Raw genomic sequence first — 22,497 nt, 5'->3', positions numbered from 1 at the left:
AAATACATTAAAGCGAACCAAGAGCCTTTATGTGTGCTACTGAGATAACAGTCATTACATTATGAAGACGAAAGAAACTAATCGTTTGACACAATACACATAAATATTTATAAGAATTAAAAAAAATACGTCCTTTAAAAACTGCATTCAAACGGAGTTATATCAAATAATTCTTTTTACAGTTTGCTTTTACTATGCACGTGTAAAAAAGTTAATAATACAACAAATAATCAATTGAAATCATGCAACAAGAATAAAAACATTACTCTCCTTAATCTATTCATTCATCAACCTACCATTTACCAAATTAACAATTAAGTAACTAACCTTTACGCGAGAGTTAAAATGGAATGGGCTATTTAGCATGTTTAGATATATATGGAAACTTATCGTTCTTATGCCGTAGTGTGGTCTTACTTTATTTCCTCCGAAATGGCATTTGTCCTTTTTATAAATTAATTGACAACATTGATTTCTTTGCAAACATCTGTTTTTGTTCATCCCGTCTCAATCTCATGATTAAAAGGGGGAATCCGAAATAATAAAAGACAAAACATTTATTTCTTCTTCAATATATTTAACTACTAGAGAGTCACGAGGTGTCTGACCTTTTGACTGCCAACTTACATTTCGATAGTTTATATCTTATCCTGATAAGAAGTTGCGTTACTTTGGGACATTTTATTTGATCAGGTATGTGTACATTTCTCATAGTATGTTAATATTTAGAAATCTTTATAACGTTTGAATAATTGAAAAATTGTGTTTTGTTTTACTGCTGATAAAAGTTTAAAACGTTCCAATTTACCAACTTAACAAGGAAGTGATATTAAAAGGACCTGTCGAGTATCAGATAATATGTCATTAACCTCAACCACCCATCAAACTACAACGCTGCATCCCATAGATCATTAAGAATCGAACGAGTGTCAAACGATGCATGACCTGTTTACCCTTCTAGAGGAAGCGTTCTGGAGCACTTGAGATCATCCCCAGTGTAATTGGGGTTCAAATTGCTGAGGTATTAGTTATTCTATGTTATACCTTGTGTACTTACAATTGTTTGTTGGTCTTTTACCTTTTTAGCCATATGCCATACGTCATTTTTTTTTTAATTATCAGTTATAATGTTTCTTTGGTATCTTTCTTCTCTCTTTTGAATGTTCTACATGTTATACATCATATACATGTTAAGGCAAAGTTATAAGGGTTTACTATTATAAATTGTGATTTGGATGGAGAGTTGTCTCATTGACACTCATACCACATCTTCTTATATCTATATAAGGACACCTTTTGCTCAATTTAATTAGAGAATACAAAAAGGGTTATTGATTTATCATTTGAAACCTTTCAGATGTTCATAAGACATTCAGATATCAGTATGTTTAATTTAAGAAATGTATAAGATATCTGCATGAGGGCTTCAACTTTATTGTGTTTTTAGTGTAAAAATTAAGGAAAAAAACAAAAGGCCAAGTGTTAATTTTGTCAGTCATATTTCAGTTTTATTCAAGGCTTAACTAAAACGATATTATCCGTAAAATTTCTTTCTAGCTAACCCCATGGCTAATATCTATTTGGTCCAAAAACAATGAAGTTATTCCTTATTTGGTGTTTTTTTAACAGCATACCTTAATTTGTAAAGCAGGTTTGAACAATTCACAAAAAACATAAGTTGTCAGTTTAAACTCTACAAGGAACCATATTTTTTGAACTATGTAAGTAAAATTGTCATTATAGAGCTTGACATCTATTTTGTCATCAGTCTCCCTCTACCAGTTTTTGATGTGGTTTCAATTATTCATTCCTGGTCTAGTTTCTGCACTATTGTTTTTTTTTGTCGTATTTTGTTTGGTCATTGGGTTCTCATGATCGAACTTCTTCTCACTTACCTCAAACATTGAAAAGAGGCAGATATGTATATGTAATATACAAGTTGCGATTTTGTACAGGTTATAACATGTACAGAAATTTTGTGCATGTTATAATTTGTACAATGCAGAAATACAAGTAATAACGTGTACAAAAGTACATCATACATGTTGTAACATGTACAAAAGTACCTCATACATGTTACAAAATATCGCTTAAAAATGGTTTTAACTTTTACAAAATTTAGAAATACAAATATGTTTCTATTATTACAAAACATGCCATTAACCTCTAAAATACTTTCATCATTTTGTTTTGTTATTGTCCTTTCATGTCAGTGTGGTACCTTTTTGATACAGTCATAACCAGATAAATAGCTTTTATAATTATTTAATACTTTAAAGGCTTTTAAAATACACATTATTCGGTATGCACACCTGGTATTCCAACAGAAGACTCAAAAGCAATATTTGAAGCAAGTTATGCATCCAATAATATTGATAGTGAAGACCCTTTTATCGAGACAGAACACAATACCGACAATGAAATTTTTACTGACAAAACAATGTCTAAAAAATTGGAACTAAAGTTGGACAAATAATGCTAGACTTGTTTAGAAACTAGATGAAGTCCTAATAAGTGATATGAATTTGAGAGAGATAGTGTGTAAGTTATCATTGAGCGGGCAATGTTTTGTGCATTGTCAGTATATTAAAGCCAGTTGTAAATGTAAAAAAGAAGAAGTGGTATGATTGCCTATGAGACAACTCTCCAAAAGAGACCAAATGACAGAAAAATTAACAACTATAGTTCACCGTACGGCCTTAAACAATCCGCATAGTCAGCTATAAAGGACCAGAAATGACAAAATTACTGTTTGTAACAATTCAAACGAAAAAACAAACGGCCTTATTTATCTACAAAAAATGAACAAAAAACAAATATGTAACAAATAGAAAACGACAACCACTGAATAACAGCCTTCTGACTTTGGACAGGTACATACATACAGAATGTGACAGGAATAATTATGGTACTGGGATCACAAACCTATTATAACCTAGGACAACAGTACAACATAAGAGTGAACTATAAAAATCAGTTGAAAAAGGCTTACCTCATCAGAAGGATACAAATAGAAATACATTATAACAAAAACACAAAGTGTGCGTGGCCGGGTACTTGTATATCCCAATAATAAAAAGACACTAAGTTTTGATCTGAGAGTACTCGCTGTTACTGATAGCTAGTTCAGCCGTAAGTCTAGTATGAGTTAATGTAGAAGAATGAAAGTTTTGTGCATCTCAAGGTATCACATGTCTTTGTCTTGTAGCAACAAGTAAAAAAACTCTTTTTCTAAAATGAATGAAAATGAAACATTTTATGCAGGCTGTAAATAATGCGCATTATTTTGCTTTTGATTATTGTTCTTTACTATTTAATAATTTTCAATCGTGCATGTATATTCCGCTTTATAATTATTTTCAAACTTTGTACATGTTAAAACCATTTCTAAGCAATATGTTTTGTACATGTAACAACCTGTACAAAATTGCAACTTGTACACGACACATATACTACAATCTATGCCTTTGGTATGGCACGGAATCAGGGTCATAATTATCGCTTTTAGCATATGCTAAATTCATTTAAAGTTATGCTGAAATGATTTTAACATGAGCTAAATTCATCTAAATCCATTTAGCATATGCTGAATTGTTCAGCTTATACAGAAATGTTGGTGCGGAATTAAGGTCATAAATATTAAACTTCGCATATATGATCATACATGCCAATATACAAAAGAAGATGTGGTATGATTGCCAATAAGACAATTTTCCACATGAGACCAAAATGACACAAACATCAGCAACTATAGGTCAACAATGAGCAAAGCCCATACCGCATAGTCAGCTATAAAAGGCTCCGATATGACAACGTAAAATAATTCAAACGAGAAAAGAAGTTAATTTTAGCATAAACTTAATTCATTAAGGCAAATATTTAATGCTAAAATGGATTTAGCAAATGCAAAAATGAATTTCGCAAATGCTAAGATGAATTTAGCTTATATTAAATGAATTTAGCTTATGCTAAAATGAATTTAGCTTATGCTTCATTAATTGTGTTATCCAATGAAAAACTCTCTTTCTTAACTAGTCGGTAAGACATATACCACAATGCATGCCGTCCTTTTTTGTGCTTAGTTACAATGTCTGACAGAGGACGTCGCACAGACCATCATTTTTATAATCAACTTTTAATTTGTTTATAAATTGTTTCATGATTTCAGCATGAGGAGTTTCTTCCCGTTGTTGCTGTTGGCAGTTACGTTTACATACGGACTACCATCTAGCAAGAAAAGATTCGACGGGTATGTGATTAATATAATGTTATAATGGTTGATTTTAAATGGGTTACCATTTTTTTTTAAATCATGCACACATTCCTGTCCTTAACACATTTAGATTTAAAGAATGTACAGCACATTTTTTGTTTGTTCTCAGGATAACAAATATTCACATAATTCCGTTCTTTATCATGTTTATGTTGTTAAATTTTTCAATGAAACAGATAATAGTCTTGAAGATGTTTTTTTCAGGAATCAGGTGCTTCGTATTTTACCAAAGAGTTCGGATGAAATTCTGAAAATCGTAGACATGGGTAAAAAATACAATGTTAGTACATATAGTTTGTTATTTTAATATAATTGAACAGTGAAAATATGTAAAGTAACCGATACCGTTATCCTAGAGCAAACAAATGGAAGTTTTAACGACCTTGACTTGCTATACAGCCCTTGCACTGTCGGTAAATATCCTAGAGCAACAAAAGAAGACACTGACAGAAATAACCATCTAATATGTTCTTCCTCATTTTCCAATGGTATTATACAGAAAAATATTAAAATATTTAATGAATAGAAGAGAAAAAAAATCCAAACTTCAACTCACAAATACTAAATGTTGAACTAAGCTGAGGGTCATCATGTTCTACCTTAACAAATGTTCTGCGTTCAGAATATTGGGTCAGTCTAAATCTTTCGTCGATGAAAAAGTAGTAACACCATATCTAAGTTAAAACGCAACGCAGAGGCAATCAGCAACCATAATTTGAACCTCATTTGAACTCCGGTGGATGTATGTCTCATTTTTATTAAAACAAGATTAAGATGAAACAACACAAATCTCAATAACACGAGGACTTCATATGCTCCTTAAAAGTCGGTAGAAAAATGACATTCGATTTAGATAACAATAAGGGTTAATGATACTTTGTTTTTGTTTGAATAAATAAAATGAATAGAAAGAGACACGTACTGATATATTCAATTCTTGTAGGTTGATATTTGGAACATACCAAAGTCCCTCAACAGTACACTGGATATTCATGTTGACGCACATAATCTCAAGGAATTTATGGCAGAACTGAAATCACTTGGAACCAGTTACATGACATGGATTGAAGACCTACAAAAGTAATAAATTAAATTATATTCAATATGTCGTTGTAGAACTACAAATTGCAGTCAATATAAACTAAATTTGATCGAGGAAAGCGTCAACGGACATCTACTAAATGACACGAGTAACACACAGACAGCAAGGGTTAGGTATACTGTCTTCAACAATAGAACTGATGTACACGATATTTATGTCAAGAATTAAATCGTTCCCATCAACAGGTTTCAAGGATTTCGATATATCTTTGGGAACCCAGTCACACCATATGTGATGTACACGGATTCTATTCTACATGGTGAATGAATGTTTCAGCGACTACCAAAGATCCGCCTCCAACAACTACATATAACTATGCACAGTTAAATGATTTAAAGCTGTTTACAATAATCTAGAAATTATACAAGGATTTGGGTGGGTTATGAATAAAATGAGATATAGGACCGGGACAACTGCATCCCTTTTAATTTAGGGAAAGTAGATTACATATCGTGTACGTATTACAACCCTATTATTTATCAACGCCAGAGGTATGGCATTCGCTCTCGGCCTTTTGCCTCGGTGAAAATCATATCTTTGTGTTAATAAATCATAATATGTTCCTTACGTCGTAAATACAATCCCCTTCCCCTTCACGAATGTGACATACAAAATTAGACTATTTACCGGATTTGTTATCTCATAAGCAACACGACGTATGCCACATGTAGAGCAGGATCTGCTTGCCCTTCCGAAGCACCTGAGATCACCCCTAGGTTGCGGTGGGGTTCGTGTTGTTAATTCTTAAGTTTTCTATGTTGTGTCATGTGTACTATTGTTTGTCTGTTTGTCATTTTCATTTTTAGCCATGGCGTTGTCAGTTTATTTTCGATTTAGTAGTTTGGCTGTCCCATTAGTATCTTTCGTCTCTCTTTAGTACCAACCTCATTAAAAGTGAATAATTGTATAATGTCAATGTGACAACTCTCACCAAATACCAAATGACTTAGATGTCATCAACTATTGATTATCAAGCCATCATACATGACAAATAGTAATCAATTCAGACGAAAAAACAATTTGCCACATCAGTTTCCTTGTAGCATACAATTTTGGAAAAAATTGAAAAGAATCCACCAACTCTAACATTACATCAAATTTCCATAAAATGACAGCAGTATCAATATGTGAAGAAAAACTAAAGGTGCAATAGAAAGCCCTAGACGCCGAATAACTGCCAAATCAGTAAAATCAAACAGAGTTACAAACAAATAACAACTCACTAAACATTAAGAAATACAAACCCCAAAACAACTGGAGTACTTATGTCATACATTTCAATCACAAACAAAAACTACAACATTTTATTTCCACATCACATAAAAGCAAAAGATTTTTTCATTTACTGTATACTGTGGATTCATTACAATTCGTTGGATACCAAATTTTCGAGGGTTTCATGGGGACAGGTGAACCCCGAATTCAAATGCTCAACGAATAACATTTTTCAAATGCTTTGTATACAAAGATTGATAAAACCACGAAATAAGATATCCACGAGTAGGCAAGTTTTCAGCAATCCACAAAAGTTGATACCCACGAAAATAAATGAATCCACAGTAGCTTATGAAAACATTTACTCACTCTTAATACCACATTTGTCTAATTATAATCAAAATAAACAATTGTAACTGTCATTCAAAAAATGAATGTTTTAACTCTTTCAGACTAATCGAAAATGAAAATGTCCATTCTTCACACGTGAAATCCAGAGCAGCAGCTAGCTTTAGTTTGTCACATTATCATTCAAGCTTTCAGGTAATTATGTCAAATTGTCATTCCAACTATCATTTAACTATGTCATAATATCATTCCAGCTATCAGGTAATTATATCTCATTATCATTCAGACGTTCAGGTAATTATGTCGTATGATCAATCCAGCTTTTTGGTAATTATTATCATTCAAGCTATCAGGGTACTATGTCATATTATCATTCCAGTTGTCAGTTAATTATAATTCATGATCATTCCAGTTATCAGGTAATTATATTCCATTATCATTCTAGCTGTAGGTAATAATATCACATTTTCATTCAAGCTATCAGGTAATTATGTCATGTCATCATTCTATCTATCACGTGATTATGTCAAATTATAATTCCAAATATAAGGTAAATATGTCACATTATCAGTCTAGCTATAAGGTAATTATGTTGTATTACATGTATAGTTCTAGAAACCAGGTGATTATGCCATATAACAAGGGGACAGTAATATACCGCTGTTTGAAAGTCATAACTCAATTGAGAGAAAACAAAGCCGGGTCGATATCATCATTCTAAATATTAATTAATTATGTCAAATTATCATTACAGCTATAAGGTAAGTCTGTCACATTATCAGTCTAGGAACCAGGTAACTATGTCACATTATCATTCTAGCTATCAGGTTATTGTGTCACATTATCATTCTAGCTATCAGGTTATTATGTCACATTATCATTCTTGCTATCAGATTATTATGTCACATTATCATTCTAGCTATTAGGTTATTATGTCACATTATCATTCTAGCTTTCAGACAAGCGATAGCCTTTCAAAAAGTGCTAAATTCGACTCTTAGCTGATGAAAATGGAAAAAGCTCTCGCTTTGTAGATTAATTCATTTACTAGAATAACCACGTGCATCAATCAACAAATTTTACCACACACGTGAGGTGACACGTTATGAACTTGTAGTATCGTTTAACGTTGTTGTTAACAACAAATGGAAGTTTTTAACGACCTTGACTGGCTATACAGTCCTTGTTGTTTACTCCAGAAGATTCGTCTATTTATAGATAAAAGTTACCTGTGTAAAATCTAATTGCTAAAATAGAGACGACAAATCCGATACTCTACGGGATTGAAGGACATTTACTTGGTTTGGATTGTCCTAACCAATCAATAAATTTTGATTATTCACGTCTCGTGATATCTTCCAATCAGGTAGCAAGAAAAATTCACGCCCTAAGTGTCCATCGTTCAATTCTTAATCTCGACTCCTAGGAGTCGAGAATTAGTATGTCACATAAGCATTCTACGATAAGATATCTCAATTTAAACATTTCCTTTATCGTGTGTCCATTTGGTGCCAATTTAAGGACATTGTGGCGCAGGTTTAAACGAAATGCGCATCTGGCGTATCAATTTTTAGAACTTAATCTATCATGGTAAAACATAGAACTGAGAATGGAATATATGAGTCCATTTATAGATGATTAGGTTTCCTGATCTTTATACAACAATATCACCTTTATTCAGGTAACATACAAACATAGTGACGAATAGAGGAACTATATCACGTAAATTACCAAAGTTTTAAGGATACGGAATATGACATACAGTCAAACACTTTGGTCCTGAATTAGAGATGGTATTTTTAGAAATAAAACTTATATTATTTACTTATTCATTTAAGTATAATAGTATAATAGTAAATCTTGTCATTCATTTTTCACCACAGATCTCCAATCATTTAGATGCCGTAGCATTATCATCCAGATACGCAACTGTACATACTGCTGGTCATAGTGTACAAGGAAGGGCGATCAAATATTTGAAGGCAAGTAAAACAAATAGGTTGTGAAAAAGACCAATGTGAATTAGATGTGTTGTGTCTGTTGATTTTTTCTAGAGTCATAAATAGTCTATACTTTTATACGTCTTAATGATAATTCCTCGAATATTGTAGTTGTATTGACATCATTTACAAACTTAAAACTTAGTGTATATAATCTATTCATTGTGTCTGTCTGATATGGGTAAACTATATGAATCATCAAGAGTAGCAATTATAAATTTGTATATTAAACACAACAAATACGCTGGCTGATAATATTTTGAATTTGTTAAATAGATGCAATGAAAAATGTACTATACAACAGTTTAAATAGCAATTAAAAATGTATGAAAATATAACTTAAAAGACATCGTCTATTAATAATCATTATATCATGTTCGTTCGTTTGTACAGGTCAGTTCAGGGGGATCAAAGAAAGCTATTATAATCGACGGAGGTATTCATGCTAGAGAATGGATTTCTACTGCTGTTGTAATGTACCTTATTGATCAGGTTTGTTCTCTTAACTAATAATTGGTAAATTAAAGAAATTCATAAATACAAATAATCTATACATAGTGGTACTACTTGATATTTGGTAACATCTTCTTTTTTTTTTATCATTGAAAGGAATTTTTATTCATTAATTTAACTGCAAAATATCAAAACATCATAGCGTATTTCATAGATCCACAGATTATAATAGATTTATAGATTAAAAAAAACCAAACAACAACAAAAAACGCTTTAACGCTTAAAACGTTTTAAACGCTGTTGATACATCAGAAAATGCCTGTACCAAGTCAAGAATATGACAGTTGTTATGCATTCATTTGATGTGTTTTAGCTTTTGATTTTGCTATTTGAATAGGAATTTTCCGTTTTGAATTTTCCTCTGAGTTTACGGTAGTATTTTTTGTGATTTTACTTTTTAATGTGTGGGGTTTGTACTGACTGTTTTATGATATGAGTTATGAGTGACGTAATTTAACAATAAATATCAATCTTCTTAACATTAAGCTCGCCATGAATCCTGATAACAACCCCGAGATAACTTCAATGTTACAGAAATTTGACTGGTACCTTTTACCAGTGATGAATCCAGATGGATACGAGTACTCAAGAACGAATGTAAGTAAACTTATAAAACGATAAAATATAAAAAGGCAATTCAAGTATTTTAATCTGCTTGAACAAAATTTAAATCTCTCTCTCTCTCTCTATATATATATATATATAACATCTTCAGAAAGGTAACTGAACGTATTAAAACAACAGGAACTCAATAGAACTAAGGCGGTTCAAGTATCTAAAACTGCTGGAACAAAATGTAAATTAATAAATACTGACTCCAAGAATAAATGTAAGTAAATTTATAAAACGACGAGAACTTGTTCATGTTGTTACAACCTATAAGAATTCATGCAATTCAAATAATGAAAAGTGCTCGAACACAATGTAAATAAATAGATAATAGTTCTAGACCAAATGTAAGTCAACTATAAAACAACACAAATATTTATGTAGTTTGGCAGAAAGCACGTGAACTTCTAAGGCACGTCAAGTAATAAAATCAACAGGAACAGATGTAAGTCATTTATGCAATCGTGTGCAATCGCGGCTAAGTTTGTAATTTTGCATACCTTGTAAGAAGTTCAAAAAGGAACAAGCGTGTGCTCTCATTTTCAATTGACATCAACACAACTATATCTAAAGCTACATAAACGTTAAAAAAAATAAATGAAAATGAACTTGTTTCACACTATCATATTTAAATGTTCACTAAACCATGACAGTATTATCATCTTCATAATTTGTACAAAAACCTTATCAATATCAAGGACAATAAACTCATAATTGTGAGCACCAGTCGCGGGTCCCGTCTACAGAACACTCACCTGTGACAATCGAATTTAACAAGTCAAACGACCAAATATATAAATACTTGGAAAGTTCACATCATAATTTACACATATACCAAGTCTCAAATTGATTAGACTATAAGTTCATAATAACCAGCTTCGTTGGTCAATAAACTTCAACCTGATACGGGATGGAAGAACAGTTGGTCGATCAAAACAAAATCTCGCTTTACTTTATGTGTATTTCTCTAATGGTTGAAATTGCAAGATCTTTGTGATAGACGTTATCTTCATTCTAATGTTGTTTTTTTTATCAATTTCGTCATAAGATTCGTGTACAAAATTGTATTTCAGAATAGAATGTGGAGAAAGAATCGAGCAACATCTCATAGTATAACAGGAACATGTACTGGTGTTGATCTCAATAGAAATTTTGGATTTCACTGGAATCCAGGTATAAAAAAAAAAATCTTTATAAAAGTTAAATGATGTGATCAATTCGAAGTTTTCAATTTAACAGGCCATTGATGATTTTTTGCATTATAAGAATTCTAGTATTTCTTTTATATTTTAACGATATATGATGACCGCAAAGTTAATTGAACACAACACTGACCTAGAGTATGTGTAAAAGAGCCATTCCCTTTAACACGTTCTCATCTAAAATTAGAAATTCTCATTAACGGTAATTTGTCATAATTCGTACTCAAATAGGTCGAATTATTGCTCATAAGACAAACTTATGCAAAAAGAGAAAAATAAAGGAAAAAACACATTTTTATTTTATCAAGCACTTGGAAATCGTGAATCTGGCATATTTAACACCTGGTGTATGCTGAACTGAATTGTAATAAATTAACTTGCATTTCTCAGGCCTGTATGCTAGCATACGTACCTGGTGTATGCTAATGTCTACATTTAATTAATACATTGTATTTCTCAGGTATGTATGCTAGCATACGCACCTGGTGTATGCAGAACAGCAAATATTGAATCAGATGTTGTATTTCACAGGTCTGTATGATAGCATACGAACCTGGGTGTTTAAAAAATCATTTACGTCAGTATAGTTGTGGTTTTACTTTATTGCCGATTTCAAGTTTTTTTAAAACTAAAAGCCTACCACTGACCTTTTTATTTTCTCCCGTTGGTAAACAGAAAAGCGCCGGTTAAGGCAACCCGGTAAAGCGTTCACTTTTGTAAATCTATAAATGAAAACCAATTCTCAAGTTCCATGACTATGATCGCTTTATTGACCTAGCAGTTATCTGTTTTGTTTGCAAATTAAAATTACGGAAAAATGAGGCGATCATAATTTGTACAAGGTTCCAAGTTCGAAGTTGTTGACAAAAATTTATATGACGTCAGGGACCTTCTGACGTGATGCGGAGGGATATAGACGGATAGCCTTGACTTACACAAGTTACTTACCAGTACACTTAATTAGAATAGTAGCAATTGATTACAAAACAACCTGTTTTGTTTATACTTGGTATCGGTAATTATTAAAAAGTCAAAGAAAAAAGGACTATTTATCTGCGGAGTCACGCACTCCATCTACATGACGTCATTTATAAATGTAAACAATTTGAATGATCGATGAAGGAGTTCCCCTCACGGAGATGAAAATGGACAAAAATACGCTCTATTATCTTGATTTGAATAAACCAGAAGCAAAACAGAATGTCGGATATATTTATGGTAAGTAAACCTAGCTGTTTTTGTACATTTTTCACGATTTCATTTAACACCCTCTTTTAAAAAATTTTGGAGGTCGACTTGAACATGTAGACATGTAGCAAGAGATAGAATCTATATAAGGAGGTGCTATGCCAGTGCTTTGTGGGAAAACTTTAGTTGATTTATCGAGGGAAACAGTACTGAAGCGTCCATATCTAAAGAAGTCATGCAGTGCCCTCCCTATTTCATCCCCCTTATGAAACTTCTGGATATTCATGTCTTATTCGTACAACTTTTAGGGAAACAACTTTCCCAGGTAAAAAAAGGGGGAAGCTGAGCGCTCACATGTTAAAACCGGCCACACTATATAGTCTTTATATGCCTTTCCCAAGTCAGGAGCCTGACTGTTGAAGTTGTCATTGGTTCATATTTTTCCGTTTTTTCTTTTTCGTAAATTGTTTTGCTATACATTATTATTTCTTATTTTTTATGTTTGGTCCCATAGGCGGATACAAAAGGTACCTGTCCCCCTTTTGTGGGAAAAATTTGGTTGATTATATAGGAATTACTGAACCTTGGCTGGAACCCCCTCCCCCTTTATGAAAATATCTTAATCCGCCACTAGCTATAGACTGTTTAAATCAATACTGTAACAGGGTAATTTATGAAGATCTTTTTTTAAGATACTTCAGATACTTTATTTCACTAATACATAGGCGTAGCAGGCCCATAAATAATGGTACGTTTTTTGGCAAATTAGACATATGGGACACGGAAGTGTTCCGCCAGCGTCCTACGGAAGAGGGTATGGGGGCCGCTCAAGGCCCCCAGAAGCTCTGGGGTTCATAGCGTTAAAATCCTGCATACTGTGCAACTAATGTACCGTACATGCAAACTGTCACATTTAATAATCAAGATGAAAGATCATTCAACAAATTAAGTATAATTGACCATCAAATCTTTGATGTAGTTGACCACGCCACATCAATGTTAAATTTGTGAAGCGTAAAATATTTACTCGCATATATGTATATGTATATAATATGTAGTTTCCATTTCTCGTTTCAGCATTTTTCAAACATTGGCTATACCTTTCATGTAACTATTTATGTGTTGCTTATGAATTTAATTGTAACACTTCTTAGTCACTGGATAGGTTAAACCAATGCCTTCCTAGAAAACTATGACACCAATGAACAACACCAGTCTTTTTGTTGTTCCTGCTAATAATGTATGCATGGCTTCACTAGACATCAATTCTTTGGCTCTCCTGGTTGAAGGATTTGTTTTTACAACTCCCCTTCCCTTTTCATGAATTTGACTTACTGTATAAAGCTAGTTATCGGGTTTGTAAAAACATGAGCAACCCGACGGTGCCACTGTTGGACATTTGGAGCAGTATCTGCGTACCCTTCTGGAGCACCTGAGATCATCCCCAGTATTTGGTCAGGGTTCGTGTTGCTCAGACTGTGTTTGTTTTCTATGCTGTTTCTTGTGTACTTTAATTTGTATATTTCATGTCATGGTGTTGTCAGTTTATTTTCGATTTATGAGTTTGACTGTTCCTCTGGCATCTTTCGCCCCTCTTGAAGTCTATAACTTAGAGAACGATGAAAAAATGATAGTTTTGCAATTCAAAATATGAATACAATATAAGGCTGGTTAGAATGCAAACCATTCAGCTTGCTTTTAAAATATCTAATAAGTGCCACCAAATATACAGACAAGTCTAAACCTCCTGATTGCACTTGTGCTAGTTCCAAATTCACATATAATCCTGCTGGCCACGTTATTACCGGTGACCTTAACATTGTTAATAACACTTCTTTACGAAATGTGTTATCGAAAGGTCCCAAATATCGTGAGCCTAAATCCATCAATTGGAAATACAACTTTAAAATTTTGATGGATTCAGTCGAGGATTATGCCAGGCAATGGGCTAAGCGCGAGAAGGAAGACGTAGACACTCTTTCCGAATGGATTAAGGCAGTGAGGTCGTTGATACAAATCAGAATTAAGAAACTGAATGGGTCCATCAATGCCCATGCTACGTCAATCTTTAAAGACCCAAATGTTGCAAAACACTTATCCGACCTCCATGACAAATATGTTGTTGTCCCTGCAGATAAAGCCCCAAATAACATCGTTTTTGTGTGTAAAAGTCACTACATCAACTGCTTGATAAACGAATTAGGTATTGACAATTCACTTGGTAACTCAACATATACCCTCACGACACTTACCAAAGAGGAAATCCTTGATAATCATAGGTCTGTTCTATGTTCCTTTGGAATTTCAACCAAAGATGAAGAACTGGATCTTCCATCACTGTATTGGATACCTAAACTACATAAGTGTCCTTACAAACAACGGTATATTGCTGGGTCTTCCAAGTGCTCCACGAAACCTCTTTCTAAATTATTAACATCTATTTTATCAGCAATCAAAGACGGGCTTCAAAGTTATTGTGAAACTGCCTATTCTAGAGGTGGCGTGAATCAGATGTGGATACTTAAAAATTCAAAAGATCTTTTAGAGTACATACAATCTAACTCTCTTTCATCTTGTAACAGTATTAAAACATTTGACTTTTCTACCCTGTACACAAGTATTCCACATTCCAAACTAAAAGACAAATTGAAAGAGTTGATATTACTTTGCTTCATAAAAAAGAATGGCCAACGTAGATACAAGTATCTTGTCTTAGGGAGGGATAAATCCTACTTTGTAAAGAATCACTCTGATTCAAACAAAAAATTCTCTGAAACTGACATTATCAAGATGCTTGATTTCTTGATTGACAACATATTTGTTACGTTCGGAGGACGTGTTTTTCAACAGACTGTCGGCATTCCAATGGGAACAAACTGTGCCCCTCTACTCGCCGACTTGTTTCTTTATTATCATGAGGCTGACTTCATGCAGGAACTTCTTAGGAAGAAAGATAAGAAGTTAGCAATATCCTTTAACTCTACTTTCCGCTATATAGATGATGTTCTTTCACTAAACAATTCAAAATTTGGTGACTATGTGGAACGCATCTATCCAATCGAACTAGAGATAAAGGATACTACAGATACAGTTAAGTCGGCTTCATATCTTGACTTACATCTAGAAATTGACAATGAGGGTCGGTTGAAAACAAAACTTTACGACAAAAGAGATGATTTCAGCTTTCCAATTGTGAACTTTCCATTTCTAAGTAGCAACATTCCAGCAGCACCTGCATACGGGGTATATATCTCCCAATTGATACGATATTCCCGTGCTTGCATTTCCTATCATGATTTTCTTGATAGAGGTTTGCTGCTCACAAGGAAGCTATTAAACCAAGAGTTTCAAATGGTGAAGTTGAAATCATCCCTTCGTAAATTTTACGGACGCCATCACGAGTTGGTTGACCGTTATGGAATAACCGTTTCACAAATGATATCGGATATGTTCCTTACGTCGTAACTACAATCCCCTTCCCTTTCATGAATATGACCTACCGAATTAGACTATTTACCGGATTTGTAATCACTTAAGCAACACGACGGGTGCCACATGTGGAGCAGGATCTGCTTACCCTTCCGGAGCACCTGAGATCACCCCTAGTTTTTGGTGGGGTTCGTGTTGTTTATTCTTTAGTTTTCTATGTTGTGTCGTGTGTACTATTGTTTTTCTGTTTGTCTTTTTTATTTTTAGCCATGGCGTTGTCAGTTTCTTTTAGATTTATGAGTTTGACTGTCCCTTTGGTATCTTTCGTCCCTCTTTTAAAACTGGGGCAAACCATATTAATAACACAAGCTTACTGAACACCAGCTTGGTTTGACAATACTAGAATGTATGTAAAACTGCAATTCAATAAAAGATAGATTGGTATACAAGCAATTAAAGCTTGTATGTATCCATGCAAGAAAAATAAGCTTTCACCGTACACCAGTGTTGTATGCAAGAATACCGTGAACTGAAAATGTCAAATATGCAAACTTTTATGTTCCAATGTGTATAGGATTATATGTTGGTATGCCGACAATCAAACCTATGAATTCTATTGTTTTACAAGAGTTTATTGAAAAGCGGGTTAGTATATGGGAATAAACCCCTGAGTGTTGCAGTTAAGAATTAAGAGCTTTCTTTCAAATTCAAATGAAGTTGAAGGCTATACATAAGTAATTTCTTACATCCATGTAATTCGACCTTTTCATTTAACAATCATACACATCTCCTTATTTTCTAAGGGAGGTATGCAAACATAATTAAATAAGAAATGTTACTACTCAGTAAATACTTAGCATTCAGGCATACAGACTTGCCAATACAAACATGAATCCAGAATAAAATTTTAGAATCCATGCAGGCATACAAGTACCTAGCAGAAAAAAAGCCAAAATAAATTTAAAAAAAAATCGGTTTACATATCCCAGGTTCGTATACAGGCATACAGACCTTAACTATGCCAAAATAAATATATTAAAGGTTCTAAATACACCAGATTTGTATGCAGGAATACAGACCTGACAAATACTTATATACGCAGAAAGTGAGAGTTTAACATACACCAGGTCTGTATGCTAGCATACAGACCTGACAAATACTAGTATATATGCATAGAGTGAGAGTTTAACATACACCAGGTCGGTATGCTAGCATACAGACCTGACAAATACTAGGATGTGCATAGAGTGAGAGTTTTGCATTAACCAGGTCGGTATGCTAGCATACAGACCTGAAAAATGCTAGTATATGCATAGAGTGAAAGTTTAGCATTAACCAGGTCGGTATGCTAGCATACATACCTGAAAAATACTAGTATATGCATAGAGTGAGAGTTTAACATACACCAGGTCGGTATGCTAGCATACAGACCTGACAAATACTAGTATATATGCATAGAGTGAGAGTTTAACATACACCAGGTCGGTATGCTAGCATACAGACCTGACAAATACTAGGATGTGCATAGAGTGAGAGTTTAGCATTAACCAGGTCGGTATGCTAGCATACAGACCTGAAAAATACTTGTATATGCATAGAGTGAGAGTTTAGCATTAACCAGGTCGGTATGCTGGCATACAGACCTGACAAATTCTAGTATACACATACAGTGAGGTTTTAGCATACATCAGGGTGGTATGCAGGCATACAGACCTGACAAATACAAGTAAGAGAAAAAAGACTTAATTTAGCATTCTTTTCATTGAAACATCTGAAATAAAGATGGGTAAATGCTATGTTATGTATATATTTCAAAAATGACATAAAAGTATATCAAAAATGCAGAATGAGTATCTTTTTAAGGTTTATTTACTTGAACTATTTCCTTGGTGTTAAAATAGTTCATTCTAGCATCCTATGAAAAAGGTTTATGATAAAATGATGAAATTTTGGTTCGCATTTACAAAGAAAGATCACAAATCTTGCCAAAAGATGACAAACAAATATTGTTAATGCTATACAGTGAGTTTTTAACGCGAAATATATCAATAATTCCAAATGTTGTAGCCTTTTCACACAAAAACAAGTTAAGTGGCATATGAGAATTTCTAATTTTAGATGAGAACGTGTTCTTTGTATGATTAACCTACATGCTTATGATCAATAATAATATTTTCAAACAGGTATTTTAAGTATTTTTTTGTCAGCGTTGCATGTTATCATGGTCCTAATAATCTCAGAATGTTTTCTAGTTTCTTATTATTTTTAATAAAAAATTCCATAGGTAATCAGGATATTTTTCATCGCGCTAAATCCTGGTACCTTTGATAACTTTTCACACCACTGGGTCGATACCACTGATGGTGGACGTTTCGTCCCCGACGGTATCTACAGGCCAGTAGTCAACACTTCGGTGTTGACATGAATATCATTTATTAGGTCATTTTGTTTTTATAAATTTCCTGTTGACAAAACCTTGAATTTTTCGAAAAACTAAGGATTTTCTTATCCTTAGCCGTATTTGGCACAACTTTTCGGAATTTTGGATCCTCTATGCTCTTCAACTTTGTTTGGCTTTATAAATATTTTGATATGAGCGTCGCTGATGAGTCTTATGTAGACAAAACGCGCGTCTGGCGTACTAAATTATAATCCTGGTACCTTTGATAACTATTTACACCACTGTGTCGATACCACTGCTGGTGGACGTTTCGTCCCTGAGGTTATCACCAGCCCAGTAGTAAACACTTCGGTGTTGACATGAATATCATTTATGTGGTCATTTTTTTTTTATAAATTTCCTGTTTACAAAACTTTGAATTTTTCGAAAAACTAAAGATTTTATTATCCCAGGCATAGAATACCTTAGCCGTATTTGGCACAACTTTTCGGAATTTTGGATCCTCAATGCTCCTCAACTTTGTACTTGTTTGGCTTTATAAATATTTTATTATGAGCGTCACTGATGAGTCCTATGTAGACGAAACGCGCATCTGGCGTACTAAATTATAATCCTGGTAACTATTAATTTGGCGGAACTCATGTTTTTATGATTTTTTGTGTTGATGCGAATAATTTATAGGGACTCCCCTCCGCCAATCACATTTCAGCCTACCCTCACGCCATCGACATTAACACATGGTTTAGAATTTTGATTTTTATATCATACACAGATGTGTACTATGCCTATTGTTGGCTGTTATTTTTACACTATTGCGTTTCCAATTGTGTACATGTATGCAAGACAGCTTTGTGGTACCCCTCATGGTCATCATTTTAGATTACATTGGAAAATAAGATTTCGTGTTTAAATTTATTAAGCGTGGATTACATCATGGTCATTATTTTAAATGACATCGGATAAGAAAAGATTCCATACTAAAATTGATGAAATATATCATAATTACGCATAGGAGAACAATATACTGTAAAATATTACAACTCTAAATTTCAGCGATCGGCGGAAGTAGAGATGAATGTGAGGAGACATTTGCTGGAACTAAAGCTTTCTCAGAACCAGAGTCCCGAGCAGTCGGTCAATTGATGCAAAGTCTTAGAGGTCAGGCAATAGCATACCTTAATTTGCACTCGTATGGACAGCTGTGGCTTTGGCCATGGGGATATACTACTAGTCTTCCTTCTGATTTGGCAGATCTGGTAAGATGTAAGATTGGTGTTGCTTTAAAATATCTTGGACATTTACTTCTAAATTGATTTGGAATATATCTTTTGCAGTCTTTACATTTTACTATGTTGCGCATAACTTCCTGTTGACACGTTATTGATCGAAATGAAGTCAGCACTTTTTAGCTCACCTAGGGCGGAGGACCAAGTGAGGTTTCACATTACTTGGAGTCCGTAGTCCGTCTTCGTCGTCGTCGTTGTTAACTTTTTGCATTTTGGACTTCTTCTAGAGAACCACTGAATAGAATGAAACAAAACATGGCATGAGTGTTCCTTATTAGGTTCTGACCAAGTGTTGTAATTTTGTATACGATCCATCATTCAAGATGGCGGACAACGGGGGATAATCCATAACAATGTCTTTTTTTAGAGAACCACTGTACATGTATATTAAATAATAAACCAAATTTGGCCTCAATCGTTATTAGGGTATCTGTTATGATTTTTATCTGTTTTACATTATTTCCAAAACCAAAGTAGAATCAGGTGAGCAACACAATCTCTTTGGAGCCTCTTGTTTAACTTACAACGATAAATACACTATATCTATATAGATAAGCAACCCTTTATTGTATATAAGTTTACAGTTATATACTCTTTATATAAGTACATATTATATTTCAAACAAAGCACAACATTTTCCTATAAAAATCAATATTTCATAAAGTTTTACGTTTGAACGATTGTTGATTGCTGAACGTACAGCGGTACATTGTTTATGATTATTCAGATTGAAAACAAATCATAATAAATCAAATAGGTAGATCGGAATACTAGTATCGACTGCTCCAGGAAATGATTGAAAGGATAAAACATGTTGCCTTCCAATGAGGCACCTAAAAACAAAAGGTCAACTGTAACGGGACATATATTTTATTCCCAGGTCAATTTTAATGAAATGTTTCCTCTACTGTTCGTGAATATAGTGCTTACATGTGTGTATATTGTTTGTCAGGGAAGCGCCAGCTCGGCACAACAAATGTGTTATTTTCCAACCAAATTTATGATTCATATCCTACCGGTATATATATAAAGAAACGTACATTATTTGTTTATCCTTTGAGATCGATAGGAGTTATGTTAAGCATTACTTAAAACGTTTATGTTCTCTTTTTTTTCTACAGAAACACATGGCTGGACGAGGAGCTGCTGCTATCTACCCTTCCCATCATGCCCATTACACAACCGGTGGTGATGCAACAGATTTATGTAAGTGCTGTTTTTTATGAGCATTCTGTTGGAGAATCAATAGTATATTTATGTTTCTTATATTTGTGCATATTTGTCTAGGTAGGCACTGTAAAACGAAAATGTTAAGGTTTGCGACACGAACTTTTGATCAATAATTATTCTGATTGATTGTTGACATGTTCTTATCAATATATAAAAAGTACAAAAAACAAAATAACTGAACTCCGAATAAGATTTAAACCGGAAATACCCGAATGAAATCGCAAAATTAAAAGCTCAAGACATCAACCGAATGGATAATAACTAATTTATTCCTGACTTGGAACAGACATTTTCTTAATGGAATAAACCTGGGTTTATTGATAGCTACACCTTTCACTTGTATGACGATTGCATAAAAATTCCATTGTGTTGAAAAACCCAGACATAATTGGTTTCATCTAGGTGTCTATGTATACACGATTATAAATCGATGGAGATGTACAAAACACAATAACAATTATATTATCTTAATGTTGTTTTGTGTTAATTTTGCAATGTTATAAACAAATAACAAGATTTGTCACCACTTGATTTACATACGTTCTTTATCAACAGACCCAGCTGCTGGAGGAGCTGACGATTTCGCTAAAGGTGGCGCTGGTATAAAATATTCATACACCGTTGAATTACGGGATACTGGACGACATGGCTTTGTTCTACCAGCTAGCACTATTATCCCATCCGGGGAAGAAACATTGAAGGGAATAATAGCATTTGCCAGCGAACTATATGCATATGAGAGACTGTAGAAAAGTGTCTCTGTTATGAATTGTGTCAAACTCAATGATATATTAGATTTAAACGCCTATTTTCTATTCATTCGAATTCCAGTAAAACAGTTTGAAATATATTTGATTTAGTTAATTATAAAAGATCGAAGTTTTATTATTTGTGGTGATTTATTTGCGCGATATTCTATTTCTCGCGAATGTCGCAAATAATAAAGTGCTCGCGATTTAGTTGATTTACAGTATATTGTAACTCAAATTTAGCATGTAAATATCGAACATAGATAACTTTTTTAAACTCCTCTCAAAAAATATATAATATTAGTAATAAAAACTTATACGGTATCGAAGACGTGCTCTGAACTACCCTGGCAAGGTACGCTCATATCCCAATTAAAAATATATGTACCAAATGTTTTTTAAAGATACCACGGGGTGTCTATAGCGATACTTCCATTTTGTTACCCTAAATCATACATTGACGACGAGCAACTCTTCTACAATAGCTATGTTAATGATTATGCTTATAAACAAAGCATAACAGTTTTGTGTACACAAAACATGATTGTTTCTTCAAAGAGTCTTAGTTTTAAGGAACAAGGGGTTATTAGGGTTGTTTTGGACACAACCCAAATGTCACGTAACTTGTTATGTTGCCACTCTATACCATAGACTTTCTGAAAAGGGTATAACTCGTATATTCTGTTGCCAATATACTAGTGGCGATAAACAATATGCTAAATACACAGCAGGAAAAAAATACACATAGCAACATGAAAAAGTATTACTACATGTAAATTTAAAAACGAACGCGTATAGCATTAATCTATATTACATATTTAAGACAGCTTAAAAAAGTTGAAAAAGGATTTTTCGAAATAAAAAAAAAAACATCTATAAAATCAAATCGATTTATTCTGAACTGATTGGTATTTTTGTCCTTGAGATTGACTTCTTTATCTTATCGGCTGAT

The 22,497-nt window shown here is 33.4% G+C and overlaps 1 protein-coding gene across 1 annotated transcript; it reads left to right on the top strand.

The window, feature by feature from the left end:
• The first annotated feature begins 620 nt into the window (after positions 1 to 620).
• On the top strand, positions 621 to 21,681 carry LOC143079008 (carboxypeptidase B-like). Its single transcript, XM_076254107.1, has 12 exons — positions 621 to 693; positions 4,169 to 4,249; positions 4,478 to 4,553; positions 5,217 to 5,353; positions 7,043 to 7,133; positions 8,822 to 8,920; positions 9,332 to 9,430; positions 9,938 to 10,048; positions 11,134 to 11,233; positions 19,334 to 19,536; positions 20,688 to 20,772; positions 21,352 to 21,681. The coding sequence occupies exons 2-12, from the start codon at positions 4,170 to 4,172 to the stop codon at positions 21,543 to 21,545; spliced, it is 1,275 nt and encodes a 424-aa protein (XP_076110222.1). The 5' UTR covers positions 621 to 693; position 4,169; the 3' UTR covers positions 21,546 to 21,681.
• Positions 21,682 to 22,497: the final 816 nt, after the last annotated feature.

Source organism: Mytilus galloprovincialis, chromosome 6 (genome assembly GCF_965363235.1).
Source record: "Mytilus galloprovincialis chromosome 6, xbMytGall1.hap1.1, whole genome shotgun sequence".
NCBI lineage: Eukaryota > Metazoa > Mollusca > Bivalvia > Mytilida > Mytilidae > Mytilus > Mytilus galloprovincialis.
Note: the sequence above shows the minus strand (reverse complement) of the source record. Positions and strands in the feature narration are given on the sequence as shown.

Excerpts from the sequence above, each read along its gene's own strand:
- LOC143079008 (XM_076254107.1), top strand. The coding sequence starts at position 4,170 with ATGAGGAGTTTCTTCCCGTTGTTGCTGTTGGCAGTTACGTTTACATAC. Across the intron at positions 5,354-7,042 it reads TGGATTGAAGACCTACAAAA|ACTAATCGAAAATGAAAATG; the intron begins GTAATAAATTAA and ends TAACTCTTTCAG. Across the intron at positions 9,431-9,937 it reads TAATGTACCTTATTGATCAG|CTCGCCATGAATCCTGATAA; the intron begins GTTTGTTCTCTT and ends CTTAACATTAAG.